Genomic DNA, 17,860 nt, shown 5'->3' with positions numbered 1-17,860 from the left:
TCATGAAAGAGAATCAAATGAAAGAAATCTGAAATCAAATGAAATAAGGCAGAAAGAAGCACTCATCACTTCCTGTCTAAACTCTTCCACCAGCACTGGATTTTAAACTTCCAATCTTTCTAATATCTAATGTCACTTCCAACTGTCTGCCAAAACAATGTTCCTCAAATACAAGTCTGGTCATATCACTACCTTTCCTCAAGAACCTTCAGTGACTGATGCTATAATAATAGCTAATATTTATATAGTACTCATTATGTGTCAGGCATTATAATAAGTGATTTACAAATATTGTCTCATTTGATTCTCATTAAAAATCTTAAGAGGTAAGTGTTATTATCATTCTTATTTTACAATGGAAGTATCTTGAGCTAGATTAAATGACTTCCCAAGGTTACACAGCTAGAATATATCTACAGCTGGATTTGAACTCAGGTGTTCTTGACTCAGGTCCACTGTTCTGTCCACTGCGTCACTTAGCTGCTTTTATAATCACCTTCCACATAGATTTTCAAAGTTATTGTATATATCTCAGCTCAACTGGCCTACTTAGTTCCCCAAACTTTGCACTCCATCTCCTTGTCTAGTTGTCTTTAATACCTAAAATATGTTTCTTCTTCACTATCATCTTTTAATCCCTACCGTCCTTTAAGGTTCAGTTAATGTGGCATCTATAAGAAGCCCTTCCTGGTCTCCTTTAATTGTTAGTGTTCATTCCTTTTCCCTCAAATTATTATAGAAATACTTCTCTGGTTAAACACTGAATATAGCCTGAATATAATCTAACACTTTTTTATGACAGGATCTGTTTTCCTTTTGTTAATCTATTTATTCCTAGAATCCACTGCACATAGTGTTTAATAATTGCTTGTTGGATTAGACTGGATTTCATCCTGAATTCAACAAGGAAATATTAAAGCAGGGGTTCTTAACCTTTTTTTTTGGTGTGTGTGTGTGTGTGTGTGTGTGTGTGTGTGTCTGTGTGTGTGTGTTTTTAAATGTTTTTAAATGCACTGAAATATAGTTAAAGTATTTTTTTAAAAGCAAATTCATGGATGCCAGGGACAGAACTGAACTGAATGTTTTTGAAGAGGGGATGATATGATTTCAAGAAAATTATTTCAGCAATTTTTTAATTTGTTGTCATAACTTCCTTTAAGTCTCAGCTTATCTGTAAAAGTTTTTCCCAGTCCTCCTTCAAGCTTAGTGAGGCTTTCCCTAATTTATCCTATCGTGTTTGTACACATTATTTGTACATTGTTTCTTCCATTGAGAGTAGAGGCTATTTTTGCCTTTCTATGTATCCCATGTTTAGTACAATGTACATAGTAAGAACCTAATAAAAGCTAGCTGGATGACTTAATTGACCAACCAGTGAGGGAAGCAAGACTCCATGTAAGCAGATCTCCCTTGAATGACAAAGGCCAAGGGCAACCTAGCCCTCTCTTTTGTTGTTTTAATAATTTATTTTTTTCCCAATTATACATAAAAACAATTTTCAACATTCATTTTTTAAAATTTTGAGCTCTTAATCTCTGCCATCTCATCTTTTTCTCTCCTCTCACCGAAAAGATAAGCAATTTGATAGAGGTTATACATATGCAATCATGCAAAACATTTCCATATTAGTCATGTTGTGAAAGAAAACGCAGACCAAAAAGAGAGAGAGAGAGAGAGAGAGAGAGAGAGAGAGAGAGAGATGAAAAAAGAAAAAAAAAGAAATTTTTAAAAGTATATTTCAATCTGCATTCGGACTCTATCAATTTTTTTTTTCTGGATGTTGATGTCATTTTTTTCATTATCAGTCTTTCAGGATTATCTTGCATCATTGTATTGCTGAGAACAGCTAAGTTATTCACAAATGATCACAGTACAATATTGTTGTTCCTATGTACAATGTTCTCCTAGGTTCTGCTCATTTCACTTGTATCAGTTCATTTAAGTCTTTCCAGGTTTTTCTGAAAGCATTCTGATTATTATTTCATATAACACAACATTTCCATCACAATCTCATACCACCACAACTTGTTTAGTCACTCCCCAAAAAATGGACATCCTCTCAATTTTCAATTCTTTACAACCACAAAGAGTTGCTAGAATATTTTTGTATATATGTCCCCCTCTTATTTAAATTTCTTTTAAGATACAGATCTAGTAGTGGTACTGCTGATTTAAAGAGTATGCACAATTTTATAGCCCTTTGGGCCTAAGTTTCAAATTCTAGCCCTCACACTTGATGTAAGTATGACTAACAGATAAACAGACCAACTTGCTGAAAGGAAGCATTGCTAAAGCTTAAATCCTTGCTAAAGGATCAAGGATAGGAGGCACAGGATCACTTCAGTAAATGAGTAGAATCATTTTTGTTCTGTCTTGCTATGTACTACTCTACAAAGTATACTTCAAAGTAGAAGTTATCTTTCTCAGTATGTGTATCTATCTATGTGTCTTACAGAGAATATGGTATAGAAAAAAAAATGAATTTGGAAGTGACAGAATTCTATGGAAACCAAATTCTGATGCTTATTCCCTATGAGAAATTAGGCAAGTCACTTAACCTCTGTAGGTTTCAGATTCCTCATCAGTAAAATAAAAGAATTGGATTAGATGATCTCTTAGGTTTCCTTCCAGCTGTATGTTCTGTGATAAAAAAAATATTACACTGTTTCTTCTACATTGAAACTATTTTTTAAAAGGTCAGAGACAATATTTAAGTCTCCCAACTGTGGGTTTTGTTTTGTTTTGTTTTTAAGCCTGTCAGGTCCTATAAAAACAAGGGACAGACATAATCCAATTTTATCCCCCCTTCTTTAGAATTAAATGTTTCCTAATTCTGAGAAATTATAAAATAGAGTAGTATGGGCAGCATTCTTCCAAAAACATGTGAAAGGTTTATGATCATTTTATTTCTTTGCAAATTTGTTAGTTTTATACCTCCATGAATTAAAATCAAAATCAACACATCTAAAAATGACAAAGAATTTAGAATTTAGTACTATTTTGTGCAAACATATAATGTGGATTTAATAAATTTTGCCAGATTTTAAAATTATTACAAGTTTGCTTTTAATCCAACATCAAAATTCCTAATATACAACCTTTTCTTCAGTTTCAAGCCAAAATGGATAAGTTCAATCAATCTATATGAAGTTTTTACAATGGCTTAGCTCATGCATGTCACCAATTTAATTAGTAATATTCAAGAAAAAATAATAATTTCAAAGAAATTTTCACTATTTAAAATCAGTGCATATTGTTAATAAGGTATTTTCTATTTTCTCAAAGACTTGCAAACAACAATCTATGAGGGTATGTATTCATTAAAGTCAACAATTAGGCAAGGAGAAGCAAGCTATAATAAAAGAGGTTTTTAACTAATTCCTAAAAACTGAATTTTAAAATAATTGGCCAGTTTTTCCAAAATTGTTTTAGACTCAATAGCATTCTGTTAGTAGCACCAAAATGCAAGATTTCAATTATGGAAGACATACTTTGCACAAGGTCACTTAAAGGTAAAAAACCCTAAAATACTTACCAATCTAATCAACTGTATAGAGCAATGACAGCATCAAATGGGAGGAAAAAAATAAACTAGAAGTATAAGGTGACAATGAAAAGGGGGAAAGCTGATAAAAGATAATGATTAGAATTCATAAAGAAACATAAAAGAACAGAAAAATGCTAGAATGCAAAATTCAAAAGAACAAAGATATGTGAGAATGCTACCAAAGATGATATTACCTTTTAATTTATATTGTAATGTTAAATATTTATTTATATCATAACTAGATGGATTTTTTTTTTTTTTGGCTGAGGCAATTGGGGTTAAGTGACTTGCCCAGGGTCATACAGCTAGGAAATGTTAAGTGTCTGAAGTCACATTTGAACTCAAGTCCTCCTGACTCCAGGGCTGGTGCTCTATCCACTGTGCCACCTAGCTGCCCCTAGATGGATATTTTTTAAAAGAAACTAAAACTGCATCATTAAATTTGTAGAAATTCAAAGTATTAAAAATATAACTTTCCTACCTTGATTTCTCTTTGTTCTACAGATTTTTCCCATATTTGTTGATCATATGCTCCAATCTAGAAAGAGATTATAACACATTAAGTCATTAATATGATTCAATGCAGTAAGAATTAAACTGAGTTCCTGTATCTTGCAAATAGATATTAGACAAAAGTTTAATCTATTGGAAGTCCAACCTTCTTCTTCATAATTTTCACATTAACAAAAGCCTATGTGTTATGTTTAGCTATGCCTATTAAACTGTTCTTATAATCCCAAATATAAGTATTGATCTAAAATGTCTAGGAAAATTATTTAGATTTGTTAGTCATAAGTTTACAAGTACTTCTAGAAAAATACTTATAAAGATATAGTTATGGGCTCACTTTTAGAGAAATAAGAAAAAGTATCTTTCATGATAATGAAAAATAGCATTCATACAGAGATACAGCAACCACATTAACTATAATAATAATAATTAGATAGAATAATAATGTTTTAATAACTTAAAAATTAGAAGTACATTAAATGTTATCTCATTTGATCTTCACATTAGCCCTGTGAAGTTAAGTACTATTATTTTTCCCACCTGAAAGATGAGAAAACTGAGGTGGAGAGAGATTAAATGACTTGCCAAACAGGATTTTAATTCTTAAATTGAAACTTCTTCACTCTAAGTCCAACACTCATGCCACAGGGCCAGCTAGCTGACTCAAGCTATAAAGATGAATACAATGTGTTTGATTTGTCACTAATAATATGGATATGAGTACAAACAGAATTTCAAAGGATCCTATAGTTGGAAGAGATCTTTGTACTTGCACAACTTTCCTGAAAAGTGGTTATCTAGTCTCTACCTGAAGAATTCTACTGTTAGTTTCCACAACTTCCTCAGGCAATTTCTATGCTAAACACTAGCAATATAAAAATACACACACACACACACACACACACACACACACACACACACACACACACCAGAAGACCTGGAATAATGCACCTGTTGAGCAAAAAAAAAAAAATCTCACAGTTGGAAGGGACATCTGAAGACTTTTTACATGAAGCCAAATGTGAAGAAAAGAATACCTTCTACATTTTTGACAACTAGCTATCCAGCATTTATTTCAGTTGTTACCTCTAAGGGAGCCCATTCTACTTTTGAATAGCTCTAACTATTAAGAAATCTGTGCTGTTATCAAGTCTAAACCACACTCTGGAAATTCTATCTACTGCTCTACTTCTGCACTCTAAGATCAAACAGAACAAGTCTAATACTTCTTTCACATGACATTCCTTGTAAGATTTTAGTCAATCAATTAAAAAGAAATTATTAATTATATAAATATATATTAATTATATACATATGTCTGGAACATTAGTAGGCAGTGGAGAGAAGTACTAAGAATGAAAGAATTCTTCCTCACAAGGCTCTTCCACATTCTAATGGGGATGAGAGGAGGGGAAGAGTATACTGTATATAAATATATATAAAGTAATTAATGCACAAGGTAATTTGGGAGGGGAGTGGATAGCAACAGAGAGGATCAGGAAGGACTTCATGAAGAAGCTAGGCCTTGAGCACAGTCTTATGAAAGAAAAGAGTTTTTTAAGTAGTGGTAAAAAGAGAATTCATTTCAGGCACATGGGCAAGCCAGTATAAGCTAGACATCTGAGATATCTGAGTGATAGTACAGAAATTGGAAAGGAAAATCAGTTAGGAGAAAGTTATATAAAAATTCCATTTTGGACATTCTGAACTTCAGATATCCCTAGGACAGTTAGACTAAAATGCCTAATAATCAAATGGTGATTAAGAAATGAAATTTAGGAGAATTACTGAACTTGGATATATGTATCATATATATATATATATATATATATATAAACTGCACAGAGATTGTAATGCAGCTATATATATATATATAAACTGCACAGAGATTGTAATGCAGCTTCCATGGGAGCTGATAAGATTAATGAGCAAAGGGTAGAAGAAATGAAAAGAGAGCTTAGTTCAGAACCTTGGGGAATACTCATATCTAAGCTGAAAGGATCCACTGTGTTGCCAACAAAATCTTCTCTGCTTCATTCAACAACCACAGTTCTTTAAACTGTTTCACAACACCATATGGGATTTCATAACTAATGTGGATGTCACAAAATTATGATTATCAGAAAATGTCTGATTTGTATATCTATTTATATATTTATATGCCCAGGGTCAGATGTAAAAATTTCTTGAGTGAATGAATGGGAAAGTTAAGAAGCTCTGCCTTAAAGCATCAATCATAAAGCATAACTTTAAGGCCCTTTATTATACTCCTTTAAACAATTTCCAGCATACCAAACAAAGTCCTTCCTAAAAATGTGTCACCTATCACTGAAAATAATCAAGTTGATATTTTACTAAGGCAAAGTTCCACAGGATTATCAGGTCCTTAATGTTTCACATACAACAAAAAGATTTCATCACTGAACTGAAACTTCTCTTTCCAAAGTTATCAATCTTTTAATTGTCAAGTCTAATGATCTGTTCTCACCCTTATTCTTCTTGACCTCTTTCTGATATTGTTATTCAACCTCTTCTTTTGTATGTTTTTTCCTTTCTAAGTTTTTCCAACTACTGAACCCTTCTGGTTTTCATTCTATCCAACTGACTACTCTTCGTTTTTCTTTGCTGGACCTTCAACTACATCTTAAAAATGAGCGTTTCTCTGAGATCTGGCCAGGACCCTCTAATCTTCTTTCTCTACACTATCTCAGTTATTTCATCAACACCCATAAGGTTTTCTATTTTCAGATTTGTTATCATCCAGATTTAACTTCTCCTATCCTCCAGTCAGTCACCCATCAGAGCTGTCTACTGTAAACTTAATGTCTCATAAAACAGTTCAAATGTACAAAATAGAACACTATTTTACCCATAAAAAGCTTCCCTTTTCCAACTTTTCTATTATAATTAAAAGTACCACCATACTCATCTCAACTTTGAGGAACCACTCATACTTCTCAGATTTGCTAAGATGACAGGAAAAGATAATGATAAATATTGGAGAAGATGTGGGAAAACTGGAACACTAATACATTGTTGGTGAAGTTGTGAAATGATCCAACTGTTTTGAAAAGCAATTTGGAATTATGTCCAGAGGGTATAAAAATGTCCATACCCTTTGACTCAGAAGTACCATTACTGGGTCTGTATTCCAAGGAAATCATAAAGGAGGGAAAAGAACCTACAAGTGCAAAAATGTTTGTACCCAGCTCTTAAAGAATTGGAAAATGAGTACATGCCTATCAACTGTGGAATGGCTGAATAAGTTATGGCATATGAAAATAAGGGAATATTATTGCTCTATAAAAAATGATGAACAAACTGATTTTAGAAAGGCCTAGAAAGATTTACAAGAACTGATACTGAAGTTTCAGGATACAAAATAAACCCACATAAGTCATCAGCATTCCCAACAATTACTAACAAACCCAACAATTAGAGTTACAAAGAGAAATTCCATTTAAAGTAACTACTGATTGTATAAAATATTTAGGAATCTATCTCCCAAGGGAAAATCAGAAACTTTATGAGCAAAACTACAAAAGACTTTCCACACAAATTAAGTCTGATCTAACCAACTAGAAAAATATTAAATGCTCTTGGATTGGGCAAGCAAATATAATAAAGATGACAATACTACCTAAACTAATCTATTTATTTAGCGCTATACCAATCAGACTCCCAAAAAACTATTTTGATGACCTAGAAAAAATAACAACAAAGTTCATATGGAAAAACAAAAAGTCCAGAATTTCAAGGGAATTAATGAAAAAAAAAATCAAATGAAGGTGGCCTAGCTGTACCAGATCTAAAATTATATTATAATGTAGCAGTTACTAAAACCATCTGGTATTGGCTAAGAAATAGACTAATTGATCAATGGAAAAGGTTAGGTTCAAAGGCCAAAACAGCCAAAAACTTTAATAATCTAGTGTTTGACAAACCCAAAGACCCCAGTTTTTGGGATAAGAACACAGTATTTGACAAAAATTGCTGGGAAAATTGGAAATTAGTATGGCAGAAACTAGGCATTGACCCACACTTAACACCGTACACCAAGATAAGGTCAAAATGGGTTCATGACCTAGGCATAAAGAATGAGATCATAAATAAATTGGAAGAGCATAGGATAGTTTACCTCTCAGACCTGTGAAAGATGAACTCTCCCATAAAAAGGAGGCGGATAGCAGACTGGATCAAAAGTCAGAACCCTACAATCTGTTGTTTACAGGAAACACATTTAAAACAGGGAGATACATATAGACTAAAGGTAAAAGGCTGGAGCAGAATCTATTGTGCTTCAGGTGAAGTCAAAAAAGCAGGGGTAGCCATCCTTATCTCAGATCAAGCAAAAGCAAAGATTGATCTAATTAAAAGAGATAAGAAAGGAAACTATATCTTGCTTAAGGGTACTATAGAGAATGAAGCAATATCAGTATTAAACATATATGCACCAAGTGGTATTGCATCTAACTTCCTTAAAGAGAAGCTAAGAGAGTTGCGAGAAGAAATAGACAGCAAAACTATAATAGTGGGAGATCTCAATCTTGCACTCTCAGATTTAGATAAATCAAATCACAAAACAAGTAAGAAAGAAATTAAAGAGGTAAATAGAATATTAGAAAAATTAGGTATGATAGATCTCTGGAGAAAACTAAATGGTGACAGAAAGGAGTATACTTTCTTCTCAGCAGTTCATGGAACCTACACAAAAATTGACCATATATTAGGACATAAAGACCTCAAAATTAAATGCAGGAAGGCAGAAATAGTAAATGCTTTTTTTTCAGATCACAACGCAATAAAAACTACATTTAACAAAAAGTTAGGTGTAAATAGACCAAAAAGTAATTGGAAACTAAATAATCTCATCTTAAAGAATGATTGGGTGAAACAGCAAATTATAGACACAATTAATAATTTCACTCAAGATAATGACAACAATGAGACATCATATCAAAATTTATGGGATGCAGCCAAAGCAGTAATAAGGGGAAATTTTATATCCTTAGAGGCTTACTTGAATAAAATAGAAAAAGAGAAGATCAATGAATTGGGCCTGGAACTTAAAAAGTTAGAAAAAGACCAAATTAAAAACCCCCAATCAATTACTAAACTTGAAATTCTAAAATTAAAAGGAGAACTTAATAATATAGAAAGTAAAAAAACTATTTAACTAATAAATAAAACTAAGAGTTGGTTTTATGAAAAAACCAATAAAATTGATAAACCTTTGGTAAATCTGATTAGAAAAAGGAGAGAGGGAAATCAAATTGGCAGTCTTAAAAATGAAAAAGGAGAACTTAACACTGATGAAGAGGAAATTAAAGAAATAATAAGGGGTTACTTTGCCCAACTTTATGCCAATAAATTTGATAACCTAAGTGAAATGGATGACTACTTCCAAAAATATAGGCTTCCCAGATAATCAGAGGAGGAAGTAAATTGCTTAAATAGTCCCATTTCAGAAAAAGAAATAGAGCAAGCTATTAATCAACTCCCTAAAAAAAAATCCCCAGGACCAGATGGATTTACATGTGAATTCTATCAAACATTCAAAGAACAATCAGACCTGTGGAAGAGGGAGGAATTTATGACCAAAGAAGAACTAGAGATCACTATTGACCACAAAATAGAAAATTTTGATTATATCAAATTGAAAAGTTTTTGTACAAAGAAAATTAATGCAGACAAGATTAGAAGGGAAACAATAAACTGGGAAAACATTTTTACAGTCAAAGGTTCTGATAGGCCTCATTTCTAAAATATATAGAGAATTGACTCTAATTTATAAGAAATCAAGACATTCTCCAATTGATAAATGGTCAAAGGATATGAACAGACAATTCTCAGATGAAGAAATTAAAACTATTTATAGACATATGAAAATATGCTCCAAATCATTATTAATCAGAGAAATGCAAATTAAGACAACTCTGAGATACCACGACACACCTGTCAGATTGGCTAGAATGACAGGGAAAGATAATGCAGAATGTTGGCGGAGATGTGGGAAAATAGGGACACTGATACATTGTTGGTGGAATTGTGAACACATCCAGCCATTCTGGAGAGCAATTTGGAACTATGCTCAAAAAGTTATCAAACTGTGCCTACCTTTTGATCCAACAGTGTTTCTACTGGGCTTATACCCCAAAGAGATACTAAAGAAGGGAAAGGGACCTGTATGTGCCAAAATGTTTGTGGCAGCCTTGTTTGTAGTGTTCCTCAACAACAATACTATATGAGGATGTATTCTGATGGAAGTGGATTTCTTTGACAAAATGATCTAATTCAGTTTCAATTGATCAAGGATGGACACCCAAAGAAAGGACACTGGGAAATAAATGTAAACTGCTTGCATTTTTGTTTTTCTTCCCGGGTTATTTATACCTTCTGAATCCAATTCTCTCTGTGCAAAAAGAAAACTGTTTGGTTCTGCACACATGTATTGTATCTAGGATATACTGTAACCTATTTAACATGTATAGGACTACTTGCCATTTGGGAGAGGGGATGGAGGGAGGGAGGGGAAGAATTGGAACAGAAGAGAGTGCAAGGGATAATGTTGTAAAAAATTACCCTGGCATGGATTCTGTCAATAAAAATTATTTAAAAAAAAAAAAAAAAACTGATGCTGAGTGAAACAAGCAGAACCAGGAATACATTATACATGGTAACAACAAGATTGTGTTATGATCAACTATGAAAGACGTGGTTCTCAGCAGTTCAGTGATCCAATACAATCCCAATAAACTTGGGATAGAAAATGCCATCTGAATCCAGAGAGATAACTATTGAGATTGAATGTAAATCAACACATGCTATTTCACTTTTTTTTTTCTTCTGTTTTTTTTCCTCATGGTTTTTCCTTTTGGTATGATTTTTTTTCTCCTAACATGATTCATAAAGAAATGTGTATTTTTAAAATTAATGGGCATGTATAACTAGAACAAAAAACAATTTTAAAAAAATAACTAGACAGTATAAGGTTGGACTATGATGAGCTGGTGAATTTAGAAAAATATGGAAAAACTTGTATTTTATGAAGAAAAATGTTATCCACTTTCAGAGAAACAGGATAAGTGATAATATACATAGTACAGTCTTATATACATATACATATACATATACATATATACATACAGTCCATATGAATGTATATGTGTATGTGATTATACATATCTATGCATATATAAATATCCATGTATGCATTATACATATGTTTGCATATATACATACATACGTACATACATATATACACACACACACATACATATATATAGAAATAGTGGGACAAAGGGAAAGAAAGGGACTAAGAACTACCAAAATCTAATCACTTTGTATTAAATGCCCACTATATATATGCAATGCACTAGGGATACAAAAATAAAAATAAAGCCATTGCCTTCAAATAATATATTTTCCTCTAGGAAATAGATCTTTTCCATAAGACCTGAACAAAAAAAAGTTGCCAAATTATTTGATAAAATGAAGTAAATAATATCTATAGTATCCCTTGATCTTGTCCAAAAAGGAAACCAATCAAGGATTCACTTTGATATGACCTGGTTTTCCTGCAGCCATCCTGACAAGATCGACTTCTAGTTTTTTATTAATTGCCCATTTAATTACACAATGTAGAATTCTTACAGGAATCAAAATGAAATTCCTGTGCTTTGCAGATTCCATTCTTCTATTTTGTTTTGTTTTTCTTTCTTTTTTTAATTTGCTCTTTTCTTAGTCTAGGAGTATATCTTCTATTATTAGTCACTATCTTTTTTCCCAAAGATAATTAAATGATCTTGGCACTCATGCCTACCAATTCCTTCATCACCCTGGAATCATAGTTCATTTGGACTTACTGACTTGAATTCATCAATGACAGCTAGGTAGCTTTTCCTATCTTACTATTTAGATCAAGTTTCAACCTTCTAGTAACCATGTTGTTCATTCAGGATGGCAGAGGAAAAAAAGGAGATGAATAATTTCATCTTCCTATCATAATTAACAAATTCCAACCATCATGATGAGGTTTAGATTTGGGATACCCAAATGAAATTAGGGTTTCTGGTTGTCAGGGAGTTAAGGTATAGTGGCAGGTTTGGGGTTCAGGGAATCAAATGGAGGGGTTTGTCTCTAGATTGATAAGAGGTTTATTATGGGGATTGAAAATAAAGCTAAAGTCTGGTTAAGGAAATAGGTGAGGGTAAAGAGAATATGGCATTGGAAAAAGTATTCCAGTGGGCAGAGACCACAGGGCTGGCATGTTTGGAACCTCTGCAAAGAGGTTTTAGTTTGGCTCTTTTATAATAGGGGGCTTTCGCTACAAGCTGAAGGGGGCTCATGGGTGGAGTCCCAAGTTGGCTCCAAGCTGGGTTTCAGTTTCCAGCTGTAATCTGAATTGAATTCAATGGGTTTCAGGACTGAGCCGACTCCACCCAGATAATAAAGATGAAACTGTTTGTTCTTCAGGGTTGGAGTCCATTACTGAGGCAGAGTTGAAGGAGATTTTCTTCTTTAAGGATTTTCAGAGTTTTGGGATCCCCTCTTTAATCATATCTTGGAGTCCTTTATATCAAGGCTACTATTTGACTGAAATCACTGCTATTGTTCCATACCTAATCTCTACCTTTTAAATCTCTAACTACAAATGTAATCTAACATATTCAACCTCAAATAAAAAAAGAAAAAGGTTGATCCAGTTCCAATGTTACAAATGTCTCCTCCTTAATGCTACAACACTCTGGCTTTTGTTGAATTTTCCTAGGAGGGTGGCACAGAGCATTTATCTAGCCTTTTTTCACCCAAGTCTTGTCTTGTTGGTCTCATTTTCCAGTCAGCTTAATTTCTTGTTTGTAGTAGAAGGCTAACTGGAGAATGGGCCAATAAGCTACAGATCTGAACAGGAGAAAGGACTAAGTATGGCTTTATCATTTTTATTACTTAGGCAATTCAAATTTCATTTTGGCTAGAGGAATGCAGGTGACATAACAGAATTGTGGATTTACAAATGAGAAGATCTGAATTTGAATTCTGCCTCAGACATTTACTTGCTATGTGACTCTGAGTAAATCACTTAACCTCTTTCAGGCTCAATTTCCTTATCTCTAAAATGAAAAAATAATAAATAATAGCACCTACCTCACAAGCCACTTTGATGATCAAATAATACAATGCAAAGTATTTATTATAAAGGTTTCAAGAAATACATGGATAAATTTCTGGCTAAAGATATTTAAAAATTCATTAAAGGCTAGAATCACAAAATTACAAGAAAATCACTTGACCAACACCTTTAAAATAATGGAAATAGAACAAGGAATAGATTTCATAAGGCCCTTTTCTTTCCAGCCTCCTTCATTTTAAATATATTCATTTCTCTTATCTTAATCACCCTCCATGACCTTTTTGTTATTGCAGTGGTGAGTGTACTAAACCTGGAATGAGGAATATCTAAGTTTAAATACTGCCCTAGACTTCATAGCTGTGTGACCCTGGATAGATCTTTTAACCTCTTGCAGTTTCAGTTTCCTCATCTGTAAAATGGGTATAATAAGAACACATATCAAAGTGTTACTGTGAGGATCAAATGAAATAACATATGTAAATAATCTGGCAACTTTATATTACTATATAATGCTAAAGTCATTATTATTCCTGATACAATTCAGGTCTTCACCACCTCATCCTTACTACTGCAACAGTCTTCTAATAAGTTTCCCTGCCTAAAGTTTCTAACTACTGTAACTGATCATCCACAAAACTGCCAGAGAGAGTTCCTTAAAATTCAGGTTTACCTATGTCATTCTTCTATCTAAACTCCAGTGGCTTCCTACTGCCTCTAGGATCAAATTGGTATTTCAATCTACTTTTTCATGTTTATTATACTTTTGATACTCCCTTTCACAGTCCAGTCACCTGATCTTCTAATATTCTTTACAAACTGCACTTCACTTCCTGTCTCCATCCCCTAAAATGGCTCCTCTTACCACTACCACCAACTCCCATGCCCAGAAGGCATAATCTTACCTTGGTATCCTAAAATCCTTTACATCCTAACATAATGTTTAGCAGATAACAGGTACTTAAAAACAGACTGAGAAAGTAACAGCAGGTGCTGAGGTTAGACATCTAACAAGTGTGCTGGATACTATTCTAGGTCCTGGAGATACAAGGAAAATCAAATGCAGGATCCTAGCTTTCAAGGTACTCATTCCAGTAGAAGAGGCAATATAATTCATCAATGGGTCAAGCTAGGTGGTATAGTGGATAAATCACCAGCCCTGAAGTCAGGAGGACCTGAGTTCAAGTCTGGCCTCAGACATTTAACACTTCCTAGCTGTGTAACCCTGGGCAAGTCACTTAACTCCAGCTGCCTCAGCAAAAAAAAAAAAAAAAATACATATATATACACACACACACACATATGTGTGTGTGTGTATAAACTTAATCACTCCCTAAAAGACAACTATGCAACAAATGATGCAAATAGATATGCTAATTTTCCAAATGGGACTAGCCTTTGTAACTCTCCAAAAATGTTAATATAAGGATAAGAAATATTATGTAGTGTAATGATCGCGTATTTAAAATCAGCCGGAAGATGGCGGAGAGGAGGCTCACAGTTGCATAAGCTCCGCGCTTTCTCTCACTATCCACTTCATTACAAGCCTCTGAATCAATGCTTGACTGAAAAAAACCCACAAATAGTTACCAAGAGAAGCCATCCTTGAGATCCGCCAAGAAAGGTCTGTCTTTACTGGAGGGCTGGGGCGGTTTTAGATCGGGCGCAGGCTGAGGGCAGCGGCAGTGAGAGCACGGGAGCAGACTGGAGAGGGGGTGGGGAGTGATCGCAGCTGTTTCTGCGGGGAGAGCTTCGCTACAGGTTTGGAACCTGCAGCAAGTCAACAGCCCAGCAGAGAAGCTAAAAACACCGGGGCTGAAGAACACAACCCCAAACAGCTGGAGTCTCTCAGGACCTGGCCGCCCCCCCCTTCCCCCCCCTCAGTGACTCAGCACGCTTTGGGATCTCAGAGCGCAGGCGCAGCACAGTCCTGCTAGTGCCTCACTGCTGCCACCTGCAGTCTGTAGAGGAAGCTCGATAACACACCCAGCCCCCCCCCCCAAAGAAAGACTCCAGTTTTTTCTGTTTTTCTTTGGTAGTTTGTCTCTGATTAATAGACAGAATGAGCAAGAAGCTGAAGAGGACTTTAACCCTAGACAGCTTCTACACAGATAGAGAGCAGACTCTAAATCCTGAGGAGACTAAAAACAGGCAGTCCCCAGGTGATTCCCCAAAGGAGGAGATCGTCTGTTCCTCAGCACAGATGAACCTCATAGAAGTGATTAAAAAGGCTCTCACAAGGGAGCTAGAAGAAAAATGGGGAAAGCAGAGTGAGGCTTGGCAAAAGGAGAAGGAAGCTTGGGAAAAGGAGAGGGAGGCTTGGCAAAAGAGCCTGGAGAAGTCAGTTAAAGAGAGAGTGGATAAAGAAGTAAAATCCTTGAAAAATAGGATTAGTGAACTGGAAAACAAAATTGGCGAAATGGAAAAAAATTCCACAGAACAAAAGAACTCAATTGGACAATTAGAGAAAGATTTTAAAAAAGTGAGTGAAGAGAATACTTCACTGAAAATCAGAATTGAACAAGTGGAATTGAATGACTCGAGGAGACAAGAAGAATCAGTCAAGCAAATCCAAAAAAATCAAACAATGGAGAAAAATGTGAAATACCTTCTGGGGAAGACAACAGACCTGGAAAACAGATCCAGGAGAGACAATCTGAGAATCATTGGACTCCCAGAAAAACATGATGAAAAAAAGAGCCTGGACACTGTCTTCAAGGAAATTATCAAAGAGAACTGCCCAGAAGTCATAGGAACAGAGGAAAAAATAAACATTGAAAGGATTCATCGATCACCCACTGAAAGGGATCCTAAAATCAAAACACCAAGGAATATAGTGGCCAAATGCCAGAACCCTCAGATGAAAGAAAAAATATTGCAAGCGGCTAGAAAAACCCAATTCAAGTATCAAGGAGCCACAATAAGGATCACCCAGGATCTGGCAGCATCCACATTAAAAGATCGAAGGGCCTGGAATATGATATTCCGAAAGGCTAAGGAACTTGGTATGCAACCAAAAATAACTTACCCAGCGAGAATGAGCATCTTTTTCCAGGGAAGAAGATGGACATTCAACGAAGTAAGCGAATTTCATCTATTTCTGATGAAAAAACCAGAACTTAACAAAAAGTTTGATCTACAAATATAGAACTCAAGAGAAATCTAAAAAGGTAAAGATTAATCTTGGGAACTATATTTTGACTATATAGATGCATAAAGAATACATGTATACCTTGTTCTAGAAATTGATGTGGAAAGGACATTGTACCAGAAAAAGGGTAAAGTGGGGGTAGTACATCTCATGAAGAGGCATAGGAAACCTATTATATCTGAGAGAAAGAATGGAGGGGGATGAATATAGTGGGTATCTTACTGCCTTCAGAATTGGCTTTAAGTGAAAAATCTTAAGACATATTCAATCTATGGTGAAACTTCTCCCATCTCATTGAAAAGTGAGAAGGGAAAAGTGGAAAGGGAAGGAATAAGCTAAGCGGAAGGGAATACGGGAACTGGGAGGGAAAGGGGTAAGATAGGGGGAGGAACTCTAAGGCGGGGGGAGGGACACTAAAAAGGGAGGGCTGTGAGAAACAAGGGTGCTCACAAGCTTAATACTTGGAAGGGGGGGAAAGGGGAAAGAAGGGAGGAAAGCATAAACCGGGGTTAACAAGATGGCAAGTAATACAGAATTGGTCATTCTAACCATAAATGTGAACGGGGTAAACTCCCCCATAAAGAGGAAGCGGTTAGCAGAATGGATTAAAAGCCAGAATCCTACAATATGTTGTTTACAGGAAACACACCTGAAGCGGGGAGATACATGCAGGTTAAAGGTAAAAGGTTGGAGCAAAATCTACTATGCTTCAGGTGAAGTCAAAAAAGCAGGGGTAGCCATCCTGATCTCAGATCAAGCTAAAGCAAAAATTGACCTAATTAAAAGAGATAAGGAAGGACACTATATCTTGCTAAAGGGTAGCATGGATAATGAAGCACTATCTATATTAAACATATATGCACCAAGTGGGGTAGCATCTAAATTCTTAAAAGAGAAACTAAGAGAGCTGCAAGAAGAAATAGACAGTAAAACTATAATAGTGGGAGATCTTAACCTTGCACTCTCAGAATTAGATAAATCAAACCAGAAAATAAATAAGAAAGAAGTTAAAGAGGTAAACAGAATACTAGAAAAGCTAGATATGATAGATCTCTGGAGAAAATGTAATGGAGACAGAAAGGAATACACTTTCTTTTCAGCAGTTCATGGAACCTATACAAAAATTGACCATATATTAGGACATAAAAACCTCAAACTCAAATGTAGTAAGGCAGAAATAGTAAATGCATCCTTTTCAGACCACGATGCAATGAAAATTACATTCAACAAAAAAGCAGGGGGAAGTAGACCAAAAAATAATTGGAAACTAAATAATCTCATACTAAAGAATGATTGGGTAAAACAGCAAATCATAGACATAATTAATAACTTCACCCAAGAAAACGATAATAATGAGACATCATACCAAAATGTATGGGATGCAGCCAAAGCGGTAATAAGGGGAAATTTCATATCTCTAGAGGCCTATTTGTATAAAATAGAGAAAGAGAAGGTCAATGAATTGGGTTTGCAATTAAAAATGCTAGAAAAGGAACAAATTAAAAACCCCCAGTCAAACACTAAA

General features: G+C 34.6%; 1 protein-coding gene across 5 annotated transcripts in view; it reads right to left on the bottom strand.

Annotated features, from left to right (window-relative positions):
• The window catches only part of PHTF2 (putative homeodomain transcription factor 2), a 156,938-nt gene that overhangs the window by 55,935 nt on the left and 83,143 nt on the right, over positions 1 to 17,860 (bottom strand). For all 5 annotated transcript variants that reach the window (XM_051962694.1, XM_051962690.1, XM_051962692.1 and 2 more), the window contains exon 3: positions 4,029 to 4,085. In XM_051962694.1, coding sequence (XP_051818654.1) covers positions 4,029 to 4,085 — 57 coding nt within the window. The remainder of the gene's footprint in view (positions 1 to 4,028; positions 4,086 to 17,860) is intronic.

Source organism: Antechinus flavipes, chromosome 5, assembly GCF_016432865.1.
Source record: "Antechinus flavipes isolate AdamAnt ecotype Samford, QLD, Australia chromosome 5, AdamAnt_v2, whole genome shotgun sequence".
In the NCBI taxonomy this organism is placed as follows: Eukaryota; Metazoa; Chordata; class Mammalia; order Dasyuromorphia; family Dasyuridae; genus Antechinus; species Antechinus flavipes.
The sequence above is the reverse complement of the archived record's forward strand: the minus strand, read 5'-3'. Positions and strand labels throughout refer to the sequence as shown.